The 20,336-nt window shown below is 38.9% G+C and overlaps 1 protein-coding gene across 6 annotated transcripts in view; it reads right to left on the bottom strand.

The window, feature by feature from the left end:
• Window positions 1–20,336, bottom strand: part of AKAP13 (A-kinase anchoring protein 13) — a 399,825-nt gene that overhangs the window by 148,359 nt on the left and 231,130 nt on the right. For all 6 annotated transcript variants that reach the window (XR_011170310.1, XM_069098536.1, XM_069098533.1 and 3 more), the window contains 3 exons: window positions 16,133–16,325; window positions 10,058–13,292; window positions 5,680–5,801 (listed from right to left, as the gene is read on the bottom strand). Coding sequence is in view for 5 of the 6 variants with exons in the window: in XM_069098536.1 (XP_068954637.1) it covers window positions 5,680–5,801; window positions 10,058–13,292; window positions 16,133–16,325 (3,550 nt within the window). In the remaining variant the exon portion in view is untranslated. The remainder of the gene's footprint in view (window positions 1–5,679; window positions 5,802–10,057; window positions 13,293–16,132; window positions 16,326–20,336) is intronic.

The raw sequence follows: 20,336 nt of genomic DNA, 5'->3' as shown, positions 1-20,336 counted from the left end.
TTCTGCTATGTATACTGAAATGACATGAACAAAAAAAGAGGAAAGGAACAGAAGAAAATGTACAAAAAGATGGTTGTAACACAAATATGAGAATTTGGTTGTCAGCCCTGGGAAAAAGAAACTTTGAATGGATATGTACCCAAGGGTTTATGATTCTAAGTATATTTCTGTAGTCCTATAAAAGAGAAAGTACTTATCTCTAGAAAAAATGAAAAATGTGTGCAAAGATCAAGAACATATAGTATAATAACCTGTTGGTAAATTTTCAGGAAAAAATTACAGTGTCATCCTTTAAAAGAAAGTGTAATTCTTAACAATTTTTCTAACTTTTCTAGCTGGTATTAAACAGGCAAACACTCCTTAATTTCTTTCCTTCATACTTAGAAATGTAGGCTTCAAATAATAAAAACTAAAAATATGCAAGGACATATATTCTGTAATCTGATTTCCTCATACGGGTGTTGTGGTTTTACAAATGGTAGTTCTATTTATCTGGTGTTCTTGGAGAAACTTCTTTCCTGGATTCTTATATTCTAGGAATTTAAGAACAGTAGCACTGTGGTATGGTTAGAAAGAGCTGGATTTAGAGTAAAGAAGACATAAGTTTAAGCCCCATATCTGGTACAAACTGATGTCTCAGCTCTATAAGGCTCTCTCAGGCTTTAAGTGAAGAGTAAGTGCCAATCTGCACTGGTAAGAGAAGTTTCCTTTATCAAGTGAAATTCTAGGCAGGTCCAAAAGAAATTGACAACAATAAAACTAACAGCAAAAGCCATTACATGATTCCCTGGGAGCTTCCTACTTCCTGGGAGACTTGAGGTACAGGAAGGCATTCATTAATTAAAAACAAACAAAGTTTCTTCATGATTGTTTCCAGTACAAAATTGAGGCCAAAAATCTGGGTTGGTTAGAGGCCTTCTCTTGAGAGCCAAATGAATATCGGGAGGGACATATTGAAAATACAATGAAAATCCAATATTTCCTTTTCTAGGGAAATGTCTGTGACACAAAATCTTTCGGGGGTCAGAAGTAGAAATGCAATAAATTCCACTACCCACTTCACATTTTCTCATGCTCATAAAAAGGACATAAACAAGCTCTTGGAAATCAGTTTAACTTACAAGTCAGAAGGGAAAAATGTATGAATGAGGGTATTAATAAGAAATATTAGGTCTACATTACACTTACCACAGCCCTTAAGAACCATATATCAGTAAGGTTATAAAGTGAATTAAGATAACCCAGTCACTTTGCAGTTTAGCTATGGAATTTCAACATTAGGAATGTATCTGATTAAAGATGCTTTCCTAAAGGTCTTCTGAAAAATAAAGAAGACTTTTCCAATAACTTGATATTCAACATGTAGATTTTTATAGTTTAGCTTTAACATATTTGTTCCTTTGTGATTGGCTGATAGTACTGTGGTTAATGTGACAACGTTCACCCACATATTTGTTCCACGTAGCTAATAAGCTTAATCACAAAGCATGTGCAAAATGTATTAGTGATGCCTCAAGCTTAGCGAGAGGGATCCTTGATATTTTAACAAGTAAAATAGATCAAAGAAAGAATAGATTCCAAAAGATTTTATTTTCTGGATTTATACCTTTCAATGGCATCTTCTGGTTCTAAACCCAACATCTCTCTTCTAATTGCTCTTTATTATCAATAGGGAAAAAAGGGGCAACTTTGGAAAACTATGTCCTCTAAAAAGACCTCAATTTAGCAAAACTGAATCATAGGGGTGGCTAGGTGATGCAGTGAATAGAGCACCAATCCTGGAGTCAGGAGGATCTGGGTTCAAATCTGGCCTCAGACACTTGACACAATTACTAGCTGTGTGACTTTGGGCAAGTCACTTAACCCCAATTGCCCTCCAAAAAGCAAAAAAAAAAGCAAAACTGAATTATAACTTAGCATACTCTAAAGACTTTAAGAATATTACTTTAAAGTAAATTCTAATTTAGTCTAAACAATTACAAAGAATTATTTTCTTCCATTATTCTTGAAATTAGATAAGCATGGTATACAGTTTAATACAGAAGTCCGTGTTTTTTGTGACAAGGACTCTTTTGGAAACCTGATGAAACCTATGGTGTCTGTTTTCAGAATAATGTTTTTTATATATAAAATAAGATTCAAATGATTACTAAGGAAACCAATTATAATGAAATACAATTATCAAATATGTGTATATATATAATATATGTATGTGTGTATATATAATATACATAATGTATGTGTATGTGTGTATGATATGTATATTTCAGTTGACAGATCCCAGGTTATGACCCCTGGTGGTAAAAAGAGAAGTGGGCTATGAATCCTGAAACTTGGATTTTTATCTTAGCTGTCATTTAATCAGCTATGTGACCTTGTGCAAATCACTGCCTGTCTGTATTTAAGTTTCCACATCTGTAAAACAAAGGGACAAGGTAATCTTAAAGGTGTCTCCTAGCTCTAAATATTATGATTCTAAAAATACTGAAGCACTATTTAAATAAAACAACCTACAGTTGTCTTCAAAAGGACCATATTTGTTTGGTTATATGTCTTTGTTTTCTTAGAACGCTAGCTCAAAGAGCAGTAATTGCGTCACTGTTATGTTTTAGGCACATATATAATACACGCAGTACATCCAACAATAATATGCAACAAGAACAAAAAATGATGAGGGCAGGATCTTAACTGAAGTGACAGAAGGAGGCGTACATAACTGGCTGAAGAAAATACAGAGCAAGCAGCAAGAAAGATAACCCCTAAATCAAAACTTGACTGAGGCAAAGAGGAAGAAATGATGATTTAAGTATGTTTACCACCAACAACATTATCAATCACTGAATAACAGTAAATAATAGTAACATCATGCTAAAACTGATGAAAGTCTCAACAATAATGTGGCAGCTGATTTATTTGTTATATCTTAATGTATATTTTTCTCTCAAAATTTGTAAGGTTTACCTCAAGCAAAGAAATTTAGCTCAAGATCCTCTAGTTAGAAACCTAGAGGATTTATTATTTACATATGCTCTCCCTAAGTGCATATGCAAACATTAACTTTGGCATTATTTTTGTAATTTTTTCATGAACCTTAATTTATGGTATTAATGACCTCAAAAGGGCTAATTTCCAATTTTACACACTAAACAGTTTAAGAAAACAGATAAAAAATAACTTCTAATATCTACTATAAATTTAGCTCATTTTAAATTCTTAGAAAGTCCATTTCAACAAGTAGATCTCTCTGATACCTATGCTTGTCTCCCCAAAGAACAGACAACAAGGAGACTGCCTTGAAGAAACCAAATGAAAGGGGAAGCCCTTCCTGTTCATTCCTCAACTTGCTGGTGAAAATCAGCCACCATCATGGCTTCTCAAGCCAGTAGAAAAATCCAAGAATTTCAGTTTCTTTCTGTGCATCACATTTGGACAGGGTGATTCAGTGAAGTAATGAGTAGCCTCTTATTCCTAAAGCCAACACATGGAGAGAGCATGTGTCAGAAAGAGTGGATTATATTATATTAAACCAATGCCACTCCACCCACAAGTTCAGCTGACTCTCTTCACACTGAAAGGGCAGAAGAATTCCTAAAAGTGGAAGTGATCTTTTAGTTAATGTAATCAGTTCCTTCATTTTATAGATAAGGAAGTTGACTCTAGGTAAGTTAACTAGAACAAGGTCACATAGCTTGTTAATAGCATAACTATTACTTTTCTCTTCCAAACTCCTCTACACATACTTAAAAATATACACATCTATGACTGCCCCCCCCACATTCTCCACATATACAGTTTCATTCTCCTAATGCCTGCATCCAAAATAGGCATCTATATTATTCCATTCTGCTAATTTCCTGAAAATATGGCAGTATGAAGAGTTAAAAAAAATCTGCTTCAGGGGAAAATATGTTAAGGATGCATGCACATAAACAGCACAGTATCCTTTCAATGCACAGCAACCAGGATAAGTTGGCTGTGGTTTGGCAGAGCAACAGGGAAGAAAAGAAGACTGTCAGATTTTATCTTACTGCAGCAGGGTGGTGAATGCAGAAAGCCTCAACTATTTAGAATCTTTCTTCTTCAAGTCGCACTAATATTTGCTGCCTCAACCCACCATAATATGCAGACAGACACAAAGCAGATGCCATGAGTATATGTTAATGTATGGTACAGAGCTTAGAATGTAGACAACAGCCTTAGGGGCCTGGATGAAAATTCAAGGAGTGATCAGCTTGTGTGATCACTGGGCAGGCAGTCAACATCCCAAGTTCTCATATCATCTGTGCTCAAATCCTGAGAAAGTCATGTGACCCCTATGTCCCATTGTTTCTTCTGTAAAAATGAGCCATAATGTTCCACTACAGAGAGAAAGTTGCCTCTTACCAACCCCAAAAACTTGAAGCAAAAAGCTGGGATGTGTTTTTTCTTTGTTTTTACTTTTTGTTCCTTTAAAGTGAGCCAAGAAACAATTAGATGATTATCACTGTCAGAAAGCTGGGAGCCCAGCATAAAATGTCAGGCTGAATTTAGCCACCTTTGTTTACCACCTAAAGAGCTTGGGTTGGATATGTAAAGAGAGGCACAGAATTCAAGAATGTTAAAGTATTCCCCCAACCCTTAGACTGAGAAGCTTCTGAAAACACACACAAACACACACAGATATGTGTATGTATGCACACATAAACATATGAACAGGGTGTATCCTTTCTTTTCTAGGGCAAAAGCCACTTCTGTCTGGTATAATTCCCTCTGTACAAGTAGACACCCATGGATTAGTCATGAGTATTATTTATAATAAAGGGGAGGTTAGAAGAGTCAGCACCTTTACACCACAATAATATAAAAAAGTTTGTCTACTAGGGTGTATATAATATATAGCTGAGATCGTCTAGGAAAGTATATATAGTTCCCCTGTTAGCTTATTGTGGTAACTTGAGGAGTAAAATTCATTCAAACCCCTACAGGAGAAATCAAGAATTGAGTGGCATCTCTAGCTAAAGATGATGATTCTTTTAGAGTAGCACTATTTAGCTTAGTTCAAGATTTCAATCTTCCTAATGATTTGTCAGAACAGAAGGGCCTCAGCCTTGAAGAACACAACTTATGCTTCTAGCTCAAAATTTCTTCCCCAAAGCCCAGGGGTTTAGAGTAAGAAAATCATCAATGAACTGAAAAGGAAACAAATCACCATCGACAAAGCCTTTCTATTTGTTGTTACTAAAATTGGTCTCTTCTGTATTTCAGACTTAAGATTATTTTTCGAATCTTATATAACATTTTTGCTGTCGTCAAAGGTTTCTACATAGGCACAGGGAAGTTAGAAGTTAAAATGAGTTAACCCAATAAAATTCTGTGCCTTCCTGCCCAGGCTAATTTCTAATACTTCTCATTTCATCAAACATAAAACTATGACATATTTGGAGAAATGTAAATAGCAAAGGGAAAAAGTTCTTTCCTACAAAATCTCTGAAGAATTCTTGTTGTGGAGGATATGGGTCATAAAAGCTTAACTCTATCACTGTGTCCACATTAATAATGGAATAAGAGAAGCCGAAAAAAGAAAACACCGTCTAAAGGAAAAACAGATCTAAGAAGGATATGAATCACAACCAGCAGACCAGGCTAATAATTAGCCAAACCAATATTCTGTTCCCATAGTGCGTTATCAATGTCACTTACCATCTGGGTCTTTATCCCGTACTTTGTCTTGTGCTTAACTACATTCATTTCTTCAGAAATTGAGTCCTCCTTGGAATTATCCAGAAAATCCACTCCATCTTCTGCTTTCATGTCTGGCATTTCTGAAGAGACAAAAGGGGTTTGTGAAGTTCATTTGAAAATCTGAGTCCTTTGCCTTTCTGTTTACACAACAGGCTGCAGCTTTCATTTGATTTGTTTTTACTTTTGTTTTAAATAGAAAAGTATTCTTTCAGCAGCTGGTTTTGTTTCTGACACTACTAGGCTGTTCATTTTCCAAACAGTTGTGGAGCTGTTCCTGACCAAAACAAACCATAGGAATGAAGCCTGCTCATGAAGAAAAGTTAATATGGGTATGGAGACAGCACAAGCTAAAGGTATAGACACATGAACAGTGTCTAATGAAGTATTGGCCATGTAGTGGCACTTAAACATTTGCTGAATAACTGTCAAATTTCCATTTTTTACTGTTGACTTTTCATGAAAAATAAGGCCCCTCTCATTTGGATCGAGAAAACAGATCAATCAAACATTCAATCAACAACTATTTACTAAACTCCATGCTATCTGTCAAGCACTGTGCTAGCTGCTAGGGATACAAATTGATAAATTCCTTAAGTGAGGTAACCATGCCTACCACCATTTGGAAAGGCAACAAGACATTTACACAAGAGAGAGCAAAGGCTCACCATAGTGCTGATGAACTATCTGGGGTAGTTGAGCCTTTTCTATCTATGATGGCTTTGTAACTTGCTGTGCACACATCAATCCATTACTGCTGTCTACTTACACATACGAAATATATAAGACATGCCTTGGCAAATGACTATTCACATCCTAATTTAGCAAAGCCAAAAGAAATGGATGCAATTATAATCTCACTGCTTAGTAAAGTTTGAGAGGCACGTATATAGCATACTTTCTTCTTAAGATATACCCATTTAGCGGCGGCCAGGTGGCTCAGCGAGTAAGAGCACCGGCTCCAGTGTTGGGACAACCTGGAGATCAAATCCCGGGCTCAGACACTCAGCACCACACCCAGAAATAGCTGGCCATGTAACCTTGAGCAAGTTACTTAACCCCGATTGCTTAAAAAAAAAAAAAAGAAAAAAAAAAGATACACCCATTTAACTTTTTTTTCTTGACTACTGAAGAATTGCTTAGTTGCCTTCAAGTTAACAAAGTTGCAAGAATACTGTATTTATCAAACGGGGGAAAAAAGCAGCAGTATCATTTGAGACAAGAGACCATGTTCAACAGTACACACTGTTGTAGTTCACAAATAGTGGTGGTTACTATTACCATTTATCACTATTTGAGTCGGACAAATACAGGAAGGAAGTGATCAAATGATACCCTAGAAAAACTTAGGATTCTGACACTTTCTTACAGGGGACTGAAAATGGACAGAACTGAACTTGATATTCCAAACGTGAATAAATGACTATTAGAAGAGACATGTTAGAGGCCTGTAATTTTATGTGGAAAACTCTTGTTTGTTAATTCAACATAAAAACCTCACTGAAGTCACTATCCTGGAGGGAGATAGGACTCTTTATACAAAGGACATGGAGACTGTTTTTAGCTGAAAATTTTTAACATTTCATTCTGTCAATGTACTGTAGCAATTTATAAAAGTGCTACACTGAAAAGAAGACAAATGATGTTAGTGTATATACAGATAAACATATAATACACTCTATACATTCATAAATACATATGTATATGAGAAAATTTCATACAGCTTAGTAAATATTAGATAATGAACATATATTGTACCCTTCATCTAGGGAAGCTAAGTCTCTTGGAGTTTAAATGTCACAGATAAATAAATAAATAAAACGAAAACATATATAGTCCTTGGACATGTATCTCAATCAGAAGTAACCTTTAAAAAATGTTCAACCTTGATATTACCTTACAAAATCATGGGTACCTGGTTATGTATAAGGTTTTGTTTTGTTTTTAGGGGGGAGGGACTTTTTTGGTTTAAGTACAACTTCACTTGACTACACCCATCAACTAAAAACATGTATGTATCTTGGCAAGTAGCCACCAGTCGTGACTAGAAACAGATAGTAAGCATATACTAAGACCTAAAACATAAGACAGATCTGGGTCAGCAATAAACCACCCAATTTCCCAAAGCACAACCTAGGAGAATGTTTACACCTCTTTTCTAAAGCTGGAAATTTTGTGGGTTTTTTTCCTTCTTGTTTTTCCCCATTTGAGCAAGTTTCTATTTGGTCTCCTAAAGAACAGCATGACAACACAAACAATACATACAGCAGTTAAAGAGAACATGAAGCTTTTAACTTTGCCACACTTTAATCCGCCCTGGATAACTAACTATGACCTTTTAATGAATGTCTAACAACCCCCTTTACTGTTAGATCACATTTAGTGGCCTGACTTCAGAATTAACATGTGATCGGTTAACAGTTCCCTATTCCAAGAAGGAAGTGGCAATTCCCCCATTACTGAGTATTTCTTTCTACAGCCAAGGCTGGAAAAGAACTAAGGATATACCTTCCCTATTGGCTGAGCAAGTCTCTACCCTTATACATCTATTTTGTCTACTTAAAGCTTTCTCTTCCCTTTATTTCTGGGTGGTTAACAACACAATTTTGAATATTCTGCTCATCCTTAATTATTGCCTAAATCTCCCAGATTTTCTCTCTATGATTTCTACATACAGTGCAACATATGAAAAACCAATGTAGCTCACCAACTCTTCATTGTAAATCTCAGTCACCGAGTTGGAAAAAGCAATAATTCCAACCCATGTGTCCCAAGAAGCAGCATTTGAAAGAAATGAACACTCAGGCATCAGCTTACAGCCCCTCCTGTTCTAGTGAAATGTCAACCGGCAAAAGCCCCCAAAATAGACTCCTCTATTTTTTTTTAAAGACAGCTTCTGATTCATATTAAAAGTCCTGAAATAACAGCCAACAACTTTCCATCTCTAAATATCTGAAACCCTCCCCAAAACTTTCAAAACCTGAAACCTCCAAAATGTCTGGAACATACATATTCAGTTACAAAACTGAAAACCAGAAAGGAGAAAACCTTCCCTTGAGGAAAAGCAGCTGTAAAGTATTACTACAGTAATGAACACAGCAAATGCATGACATGACATTGCTTCTTTCTCCTATCACTCTACCTCTATCCACCCCATTTCTGTGTGTGCCATTTTCAATATCCCAGGGGGAAAATACAGCAAAACACTTCTTACCTAATCCTTAAGGGCAAAAATAAATAGCGTCTAGCCAGCACAAAGGTAGGTCTTCCCTTCTGTGCCCCAGTAACAGGTGATCAAGCAAAGTCCGAACCAAACTGGCCTTCCGATCTCAAGAGTTTGTAAAACTGCCCTCTGCTTCCACTTTCATCCCAACTCGCAAAAACATGAGGTTATGCTGTAATGGCCCCTTTCCACTGAACGGTGGTTTCTATTTACTGTTTCTGGACATGGTTACCCATCGATTGAAGAGGTCGACGTATGAGCAATCTCCTCACTGCAGCTGCTTCACCGAGATAAGTGGACACAAGGTTTGCCCTATGACAGCACACTCAAAGGATGAGGCTTAGCGGAAATCCTGTGCAGGGAACCCCCTCTGCCCAGCCCCCATCCTCACACACTGTATAAGGCTCTGAATTCCAGGACTGTTGCATTAAGTCAATAGACAATGTGACTGGAGGTTTTCTTCGCAGGCAGGAAGAGGAGGCTGTTTTTCACTCTTAGCTCTCCTCCAATGACCTAATACTACCATTTAGGAAGTTGGACTGCTAGTTTGGAAGGACACTTAACAGCTGTGGCTTACTACTATAAGAAAGCTTCTCTATGACCCCTGGCTATTTTCTCTGAACCTAAGCTGACAAAGAATGAGAGAAAGGAACAAATCAGTTTCAGACACATAAGGACACAGTTCCCAATACTCTCCTTGCAGCCTCACATGAAATACTCCAAACACAAGTCCAGCCTAATATTTGCTTTGGCAAGAGTAGTTAAATCATGTGAATAAAACTTCTGTAGAAGCCCCAATTTGGGCTCAATTCATCTGTCACCCAGACACTTTTTTCCAGGTTTAAAAAACTGCAAAGCTTATGTGTACACCAAGCATAAGAACTGACAGGTGATGGCCAGCAAACCATTCAAAGTTTAAAGCAACTCAGCTAAGACTTAGGCTAAAACAAAATCGAAAATCGCTTACATAACAAATATGACTACATGGATATTGATTATTAAATCCTAAAGAAGCAATTTTACATAAATGAATAGCAAAAAAAAAAATTCATGATACTTGACTGCCACACCTGAGACACATTTGGAAAAAACTGTTCCTCATTTCAGCTTGCTTACCTGCCACAGGTTCAGGTTCTTGGGAATGTCCAGGTACCTTTTCCTGCTCTTCTCCTTTGGTTGTACACACTTCTGAGTTTACAACTGATTCTCCTTTAACAGGTCCATCTCCTGAAGTCATACAAGACCCTTCTGCACCAGCACCTTTCTCCAGCTCCTCAGTAACAGCATTTGGCTCAAGAGTGTCACACTGTGGAGGGCTACTGCTCTCTCCCATGGTGACCACCCCACCTGCAGCTCTCACTTTTTCAAGAACAGTATCCACCAAATGGTTGGCAGCCTCCTCTATCAGGTTTTCTCTCTCCAGTGAATCTGAAGCGTCAGCCTGAGTAGGCAAACCCTGAGAGGGAACATCTTGGAAACTTGTCTTTTGTTCAGCCCCATTCCCATCAGGTAAGGTTTCCTTGGTTTTGTCCACACAAGACATGGTCTCATCCTCACCTGCCAAGGGCACCATGTCCCCAGTGATGTCATTCTCACAGGACAGTAATTCTTCAGCAATGGGCTGCAGTAACACCCTTGGTACCACACTGTCTACCTCCACTTCCTTTAGATGCTTTACTATGGGGACAGTTTCATCTGCCTCCCCTTTCTCCTTACCAGCAGGCAGCATTTCTGTGATTACAGTGTCCTTTTCCAGGATCTCACCTTCTGGTGGGGCTCCTAGAAGGCCCAATATTATATCATTCTCTTGGTTTGTCATGTTTTTCTGTACCAGAACATCCTGGTGGCCACTAGATATCTCCTTAGTCCCCAACACAGAAGAATCCTGGGTAGCAAACTCTCTGGAACCCACAGTTACATTTCTACTCTCTGCACAAGAGGAGGAGTCCCTTGTAGACTGAGTCTCCTTTACTTCAGATTTTGCAGCCACTGTCTTTTCCCTGTCACAAGCCTCAGGTCCATCTTGTTCTGGGTCAGCTTTGGTTTTGTTTGTCACTATCAGCAATGGCAAGCTGCACTCTCCAGAGCCAAATGTCTTCTGCCTGTTTGCAGACAAACCAGCTTCTAATGGCACCTGGCACTGTACTGCTGTGCTTTGCTCAGCTCGCAGTGAAACTTTTGCAGCCACTTCCTTGTTTTGTTCAGGTTCTGCACAGAGAATGGCGGAGGGTGTGCCCAATGAATTATTATTATGTTCAAGTATTTTGCCCTCAGCACATGAGACTAAGACAGGTTGATCACCAAGCTCTGATGTCTCTTCTCCAGGAGGTGGCGTCTCCTCTTTAGGCAAGGAAATTGAACAAATCAGATTGTCTTTAGTTATAGAACAAGAGGCTGCTTCGTTTTCTTTATCTTGTTCCTGAGCTACAATACCTTCTGGCCCCACTGGTTCCTTGTCTGCCCTGGACAAAATGGAATCAGCAGGCGAAGCAGTTGTCCTTTCACTGGGTACTGAAGAATCTGATTCTAACACATCCACTCTCTTGTCATTAAGACCTTCAACCCCACTGTTCCCTTCTACAGAACTGGAATTTCCCATACTTAGCTGAGAATCAGGAGCAGGAAAAATAGACGGCAGGCTCACCAAGCTGTCTTCTGTTGGCAGTTTCTTGGGCACAGAGAGCTCTAGTGCTGGGCCACAGCTATATTCTTCTGCCTTTTTTTCAGGAGTTGCTGTTCCCTTTTCTTGCTTGGGGGGAACAAAAGAAATCACATCATCTTTGGTTGCTGATTCAACCGAGGGCCTGTCTGGCTGAGCAAAATTATTTTCAGATGTCATTTCCTGATCCAGTATAAAACTTTCTTTTGCTTCGATCAAGGCTGGATGAGGAGGTGAAACTGAGTTATGTTTGGGTGGTGAAGGGGTGTCCAGTTTTAAATCTTGTGCTAGGTTATCTTTATTTAAAATTGCTATAGAACAGGGGACTTCAGGTCCCTGGTTATCTCCTTCAGGATCCGAGACTCCGTCACTCAAACATGATTCTTTCATCTGAACCTCAGCAAGTGTATTTGGTGAATTCCTCTTCATGTCCTTGGAATGGATGGGTTTGCTATCCTTGCTCTCTGCTTCCATGTCTCCACAAGGAGTCACTGAATTCTGTTGACGTACAGAATCAAAACTAAATTTGTCCTCTTCCGCTGTGCAGCAGATGGTTGATTCAATTTCCTGATCTTGGTCTTGAGTTAAGCTGCCTTTTGATGTCTGGTTCAAAATTGGCTCTTTTTCTGGGCTGGTCAAAGTTGAATCAGAAGGTAAACCTGTCTCACACATGCTTGTTAAAGAAGATTCCATTTCTAACTCTTCCAACACAGAATCTTGACCAGTGCCCTCTTTTAGTAAAGATGAAACGGTCAGGGGGTGTTGATCCCCAACCTCCTGGCTCTCTGCTACAGGATCTGAGTTCTCTTTGCTACTTCTGCTTGAAGTTTCAGTTCCTGGCACAGTTTCTTTAGTAATGATTTCTCCTTTACCAATTGTAGATGAAGGCTGAAGATGTTCATTGCTGTCTAAGGAACTTGGAGAATCAATGCCATTTAGAACACTGGGCTCCTTCACAGGGTCACTGTATCTTTCTATATCTGGGGTTCCAGGTTTGCTGACACTGGAGCTCTTATTAAGTCTATCAGTTTTACTTTCCTGCATTTCATACACATTCTTCTGCAGAGTGGCCTCAGGGCTTGTGAGATCACATTTCACTTTTTCTGTTGCTTCTGGAGTTGCACACTCTGCTTCTGAATTGGTGACCCCTTCAGCCTCAGGGACATTTTGGTCTTGGCTCTGCTGACTGATATGTACTTCCCCTGTGGCACCATCTCTACTGTGCATAAGTTCATGGTCCAAAACAGTTCCAGGAGATGTCTTTCCAGTTTCCTCTTTTATATTTCCACAGGATGGAAGGTCTTCTGTGTTATTCATGCTAGCAGGTGTACTCTGTAGGCATCTGTCTTTCTCTGATACAATCTCAGAGACTATGAATGGTCCTGGCTCCACCTCTTCCCCTTTTCTTTCCAGGCCTTTATCTTTTCTCCTACAGGAACAATCTGTGTTCCCTTTGCTCATTAGGCTTGATAGATCACCTGACTTTTCATCCAACCTTACTGGGTCCCCTTTGTGGTCAGGGTTGTCCATTCCTCCAAGTCCAAGTGAAGAAGATTGCTGCTGGTCTCCTAAGGGAGCCTCAATGCAGGAAAGATGCTGGCAATCAACATCCAGGACACTGTGGGAAGGTGCAGGGTCCTGTGATGTTATCATTAAGGGAATACGGTCCTCTGTCTGTCTGGGGTTTGTTTTCTGCAAAGGCAAAAGAAAATGTCAGTAACATAAACTTCAACATATAACTATATGTGTTATCAGGGAATGTAAGCAATAGACACATCTGACAGAACCCACTGTTTTGTAAGGTCACTGAAGTCTATCTAAAACTCAGTCCTAATTTATATTTACTCTTACTTTTCTCTCCCACACCTGCATATTCACCAGAATCTTGAAAGCTGCTCATGATACTCAAGACTACTATTTCCATGAATTAAATATAAGCTTATTTTAAAGAGTAGGATTAAATTTTAACCCCAAAGTCTTGGACAGATGTATATCTGAGTACTGGTTTGATTGAACAGCTTGGGTAAAATGCTCCTTAGGTCACCTCTTCAAGAGATACACAATGCTTCCAACTTCCTTTATCCACTCTAAACACAAACAAATTCACGACAGTCTGCCAAACTACCCCTAGTCCTAAGGTGCAGTCAAATTCTCAAATGCCCCAAATATTTACTAAAGTATTATACCACCCTTTAATCCCACAAATAAACTCTACCCTATCCATCTTCCGGCAGGAGAGAGCTGACCTGAGTCTTTCTTAAAGACTAGGAAGTCTTTAAAAAATTCCTGTTCATTAAACAGCTTTATGTGTAGACTAATAATGTCAGCCTTGGCAGTAGCTGTCAAATCTCTTTCACCTTTCTGGTGGGAGAAAAATATCTCTCTGTTAGCTAATATGGTAAATTTCAAATATAGAAACTTACCTATTTCCTGTCCAACTCCAGAGCCTCACCCATTCTCAAATGAAAGTAGTATGAATATGTCACAATGGACTAAACTAGAAACCATTTATGTTTTGTCCTTGGCTCGACATCTGGTCTACTCCACAAACTCACACTCATCTAACTGCCTCAATTTCCCTATTGGTAAAACTGGGGTTTCATGGTTTTTAATAAAAGTTAGTCAATACATCGTTATATATATATATGTTCTGAATACTAATGTATTAATGATAAACTGGTCTTCTTTGGGAACCTCAGTGTTGTGGCCTTCTAACTTCCCTTCCCTTCAAAAGGATATGGTCATGAATCAGTCTTAGGTTCTACCATGAGAGTCAAAGCCCCACAAGTCTTAGCAGTTCATTCCCATTAGATCGAAAAAACCACAAGTACATAATGGTTACGATGGATTTAGGGTAACAATAAACTATCACATGTCTAGAAAAAACAACAGGTGATTGAACTGACTCCAGAGTGTTGAGCCTTTTCTACATTATTCAAAAAGCGTAAGGAAGGTGGTTGTTCCAACCCAACCCACCCCTCACTTTGCCTGCCTTATCCATAGTAGAGATCCCTCTGGCACTTTCAAGAGAACAGTTTCAACTGGACTGTCAAATAACTGTCTTGTGGAAAGAGACCTAAAAAAGACGTCTGATTTCCGGGGAGCACATACAAGCAAAAACAAAAGTGATTCTTGTTCTGGGATAAGCCTGACTCTGAAAAGGGCAGAGGCGGAGACACCATATGTCCATGGAATGAAGTCACCAGACCTAATGGGATGAACAATGATGCCTGTTCCAAAGGAAGCCTCTGGTATTTCAACGGCCCTGAATAAACCTAAATTAAATAATCACAAAGCTGCTTTCCAAAATCAAATCAAATTAATGCTGAATAAAACCTGGATGGAAAAAGAACCTAAACTTATAGTGAATTGTATTATTTGGCTTCCTAACAGCAATTTTCATTGAGAAGACACATATATGACAAAAAGCAGTTGGTTTTAAGTGATTTTTCAGTTTTATGAACACAAGTTAATATAGCCATAACATAAAAAATTCAAAATCTTCTAATTTAATGTAAATTCTAAAAAAAATTATCAACTATCTCACAAAATATATTGTAGGTTTTGTCTTTCCAAGTCAAACCAATACATTTCCTTTATGTAGCTCTGAGCCCTGCTATGACTAAATGTCATCGCTTGGGTTGCTTGGCAAAGGCCAATCAGAACCAAAACATTATTATATCTGGGACATAAAAAATGAGGTCCAGAAACTTATCACACATATATAAACACAAGAGTCATTTGCAAGCACTGATTACTTGCCAATGTTTCTAGTTTCAAAAACTTCAGGATTCAATCTAAACCTCCTATATTTGGCATTTAAAATGCTACATAACTTGGCCCCTCCCTACCCTTTTCATCTTTTTACACTTTACTCCCCTCCACAAGCTCTAAGATCCAGCAATGATGGAGCAGTAAAAGTTCTTCAAACATGACACTCTATCTCAGTTACTGTGCCTGCCTTTGCACTGGCTGATCAGAATCCTGGGATACTCTCCTCACTGAGCTCACTTCCATCTCATAGCTTTCCTGGCTCCTTCAAGACTCAGCTCAGATTCCACCTTCTGCAGGAGGCCTTTTTAGTCCCTCAACCTGATTATGCCTTTCTTTCTCAGACAGTTTTCCATAAACTAGGTTCAGATATGCCTCAGACACTAAATTTACTAGCTCTAGGATCCTGGGCAAATCACTAGATTTCTCTCAGTTGCAATTCCTCATCTGAAAAATAGGGAGGTGATAACAGCACTGATCTCACAGGGCTGTAATGAGAGAACATACATAAAGTGCCTCGCGAACCTTAAAGCACTGTACAAATGCTAGCCATTATTATTTACACGCTATCTCCCAGGTAGAAGAAGAATTCCTGCAGGGTAGGAAATGTTTTTACCTTTCTTTGTATTCCTATTACTGAATACAGTAACTAGCATATAGTAAGTGCTTAATAAATGCTTGTTGACTAAATACCCTAAATCTAATTAAATTTAGTTTTAATATAGAGTCAAAGGCTTGAGGTATGGATTGTTTCTCCTCACCATAAGCTGCTGCTGGATGTTCATAAGTTTAAAGATATGTCCTGTCCGACTGTCTCTGGGGTGTAGGGATTCCTCATCGGATTCAGATGTCAATGTATAAATGTCCAACTCTCGATGATGTCTCACAGAGCAGTCCCCATAAGGTATTTCATAGGACAAACTGCTCCAAGAGTCAGGTTCTCCAGCATTCTCCCTGAAAGCAAACAATCTCAGGTTAATACATAAATTATAGCTGACAGGCAGTAGGCTTAGAACTACATCTGTGGATCTTGGCTTAAATTACTGATTTAACTGATTACATTCTGCAGAAGGAGCTCCATAGAGGCCTGATCTTACATGCTTTACTTATATGCAAACATCCATCCATCCTCACCACTCACCCACTGTAGCAAGAGGCCACAAACAAGTTAACTGGGGTGAAAATCAGGAACCATTCCCAGGGAAGACCAAGATCAGAAGCAGCTTTAGGTTCTTGAAATGGTTAATATCCTGTTAACTAATGAGTAATAAGGAAGTACAAGGAGGTGACTTTTAGTTGGTTGCCCATAGAAACATGGCTTACAAGAATGACTCTTCTATGTATTATTTGATACCTTAGGCTGATTTCAAATGACAGATGAGGCAGGGGCCCCAGTGCATGTAGGGAATATTTGAGGAGTAGGAAGCACCCTCCAATTCCTCCTCTTCTCTCCTCCCCCTGCACACACAAATTCCCAATGTCAACTAAACAGAGAAATACTATTGACTATTATTCTGTTCTTGTCCCATCCAACATTGTTTTATACATAGAAACTGTTTCCAAGCAACTCAAAGTACTTTCAATTATATTTTAAAATATCCTAATAATCCAAGATAATGTAGTTATAAATGAATACATCACACAGAGCCATCTTCGTGACATAGCAAAGGCATGGTAGAATATAACAAGAAATATCCACGATGGCATCCAAAGAAAAAGATTTTTCTTTCCTATTCCTGTATGGGGTTAATATTCTGCTTTTCCAAAAGTTAAGAATCACGTAATCAATGAACAAACATTTATTTAGTGCACTCATTGAGCTGGGTGCTGGGAATATACAGATGAAAACAGAACAGATTCTGAAAACAAGAAGCTCATGGTACATTCCAAGGGGGGAAACCACCCCTTCAGTCATCCAGGTTCTCAACCTATGTGTCATCTTCTAGCTCTCTAATCACCACCCCATCCCCCCATCACATGCAATAAGTTGCCACATGCTGTAGTTTCTTCCTTGTAACTTCTCTCCTCGGACAATGTGACCACCTTGATCCAGGTCTCCTGACTTTATGCCTAGACTATTGTAATAGCCTGCTAGTCAATGTCCCTGCTTCAAGTGCCTCCATATTCCAGAATGTCCTCCAGCTTTTAAACTGATCAGCCTAAATCACAAGTTGGCCCTTGTCACCCCTCTATTCCAATGGCTCCCCATTACTTCCAGGATCAAATTTCAAAAATCATCTGGTTTTCAAAGCCCTTTATAACCTATCTTCTTCCTGTACTCCACTCCTATTCACACACTTTAAAACATAGGCTTCCTCATTGTTTCTTATACCTAATAAAATACTCCTCCCAACTTGGAGCATTCTCAATGGCTGTTCCCCTATGTCTGGAACTCTCTCCCTTCTTTATCTGCCCTCCTGGCTCTCCTTTCTTCCTTTAAGCTTCTGCCAACGTCCAACCTTCTGCAAGACACCTTTCCAGTTCCTCCTTGACCCTGATGCCTCCTGCAGGTCTCTTGTTTGTACGCAGTGGTTTGCCTGCTGTCTTCTTCCACATCAGACCAGGAGCTCCTTAAGAGAAGTGACAACTGTTTGCTTTTCTCTGGATCCCCAGGTGATGGTGATGGTGATTTGAAGATCTTCCCTGTCCCTTAATAAGCCTAAGGGAATTTGAAGACTTTTCCTGCTTTGAAAATATACTCTGCCCCCTAAAAGGCTGAATGTGGTCACAAGGAGCCTGTGGTGGGAGGAGTTTGCTGAAGGGTGGAGTAGAGCCCACAGGAAGCTGGGAGTCAGAGACAGCTAGAAGGTTGGGAGGAGAGGATGCTTCAGAGGGAGACAGACAGGCTTGTGAGTAAAAGTTGGTGTTTGATACCTACTGTGACAGCTAGGCTTGTGTTGGCTTGTGGGAAGGCTAAAGGATGGTGTGGCTCTCTGTGCTGTTGTGGCTTATTAACTTCTTTGCTACTATGATGAAATTGGCTTACTGGTTTGGGGATCCAGTTTTCTGGTGTCTGAATAAATGTTTTGCTTCTGTCTTCCACATGCAAAGTCTGTTATATTTTGTGATCAAGCACCATGCAGGTATATTTGTCATGATTGTGGGTTCTGGGAATATTGCATTGGCATTTTAGCAAAGTGCCCAGCACATGTAGGAGAATGAAAAAAACGAGGTACAAAACTATGAAAAAGATAAAGAAAGTTATAGGCATAGTAACCATCACGAGTTACTCAATTAGTCTGTCAGGTTTAAATGTTAACCTAAATTTCAGGCTTTTGTTTTGATTAGTTTTCTAGTACTGGTTCTTCTCTTCACTCCAACCTTTGAGACCACTCCTTTTTCATACTAATTCACCTCCCAAACCAGAATGATTTCTCCTTCTCACTTACCCAGATCTCTAAGGGAGGCAGGGCCCTTTCAATATAGATCCTAATCTTACGACTTCAGCGCTCTACATACTCTCAACTGATGATTTAATCCACCCCAATGCTGTGCATTTTTATTTATTTATTTATCATTACTGTGTAGATTATTTTTAAAATTTAAAAAATAAATTTATTGATCTTTTATTCCTGTATCACTTACATATCCCCTTGCATGCTTCTCCCAGAGAGCCATCACGGAAAGATTTTTTTTTTTAAAGAAGGGTGGAAGAATCAGCAAAACTGATTATTGAAAAACACTGACGATACACACTCACCTTTTTATACAAATGATGATTAGCTTCATCCCTAATACTTTCCCAAAGTTCTGTAACCTGCTTCTAGCTGTCTACTTACTGATTATTTATAAATCCAAGTGTCCCAATAGGGCTTGAAAATTTTTAAAAGCTAACAAGGAAGTCATCTTCTCTTGCCTTCCTATTTCTTACAATTTCAGGCAACTCCTTAGTCTGGTTTCTCTTTATTTATGTCACTACATTTTCCCTGTTGCCCATGCTTGAAAGCATCTGTGATTCCTCCTTTCCCCTCCATGTGAAATTGTTGTTGTTTAGTCATTTCAATCATGTCTGACTCTTCCTGACCCATTTGGGGTTTTCTTGGTTAAGATAATGTAGTGGTCTGCCATTTCCTCCTCTAACTCATTTTACAGATGTGAAACTGAGGCAAACAGGGTGGAATGACTTGTCCAAGGTCACACAACTAGTAAGTGTTTGAGGCCATATTTGAACTCAGGAAGATGAGTGTTACTGACTCCTGGCCTGGCACTCTACTCACTGTACCACCTAGCTGCCCTCTACAACCAACAGTCTTTCTTGTTAACTTCATATCTATAAACACTCTTACATCTATTTCCTCCTTTTCGTTACTACTGGCATTAACTCCATTCAGCTGCTAATTAGTCTGGGCTATTGCAAAAACTTCCTAAATAATCTCCCAGCTCTAGTTAAATTTATTCTAAATGTGTCTAGCATAGTACAAACCCTTCTACAATTACAAGTTGAGAAGCTATCACTCTCTAGACTAGAAACTGTGAATGAAAACCACTCTCTACAGAACAAAGTCCAAACTCTTTAAGATAGGATTTAAAGCCATCTATGATCTGACCTCAAACGACCTTTCCAGCTTGATATCTACAACTTTTCCACTCTGGTCATTCTTCAAATATGTCTTGTATTTTCTGCTTTTATTTATAGCACTCTCTTTGTTTGGAATGCCCATCCCTCTCCCCACCCCCTCCAAACAAACAAAACACCTCTACAAAAATCTGCCTCTGCTTTCAAGACCCAGCTCACATGTTACAAAGTCATTTATGATCATTCCTCACCCTACAACAAACTGAAGTGATCATACCTTCTCTGACCTCTCTTTGTATTTTGAGCATACCTTCTTGAGGGCATTCACATTGTATATTGCCAGATACTGATCTAGTTACCTGAATACTTATCATATACTTTTTAGAGAAGTACCAGTACCTCACTCCCTACCATATGGTGTCTTACAGAACTTGACCTGTGACAGACAC

Source organism: Petaurus breviceps, unplaced genomic scaffold, assembly GCF_028583685.1.
Source record: "Petaurus breviceps papuanus isolate PSGF00001 unplaced genomic scaffold, PetGlider_PUasm1.0 37, whole genome shotgun sequence".
NCBI lineage: Eukaryota > Metazoa > Chordata > Mammalia > Diprotodontia > Petauridae > Petaurus > Petaurus breviceps.
This window is presented reverse-complemented; position numbering and strand designations above follow the sequence as displayed.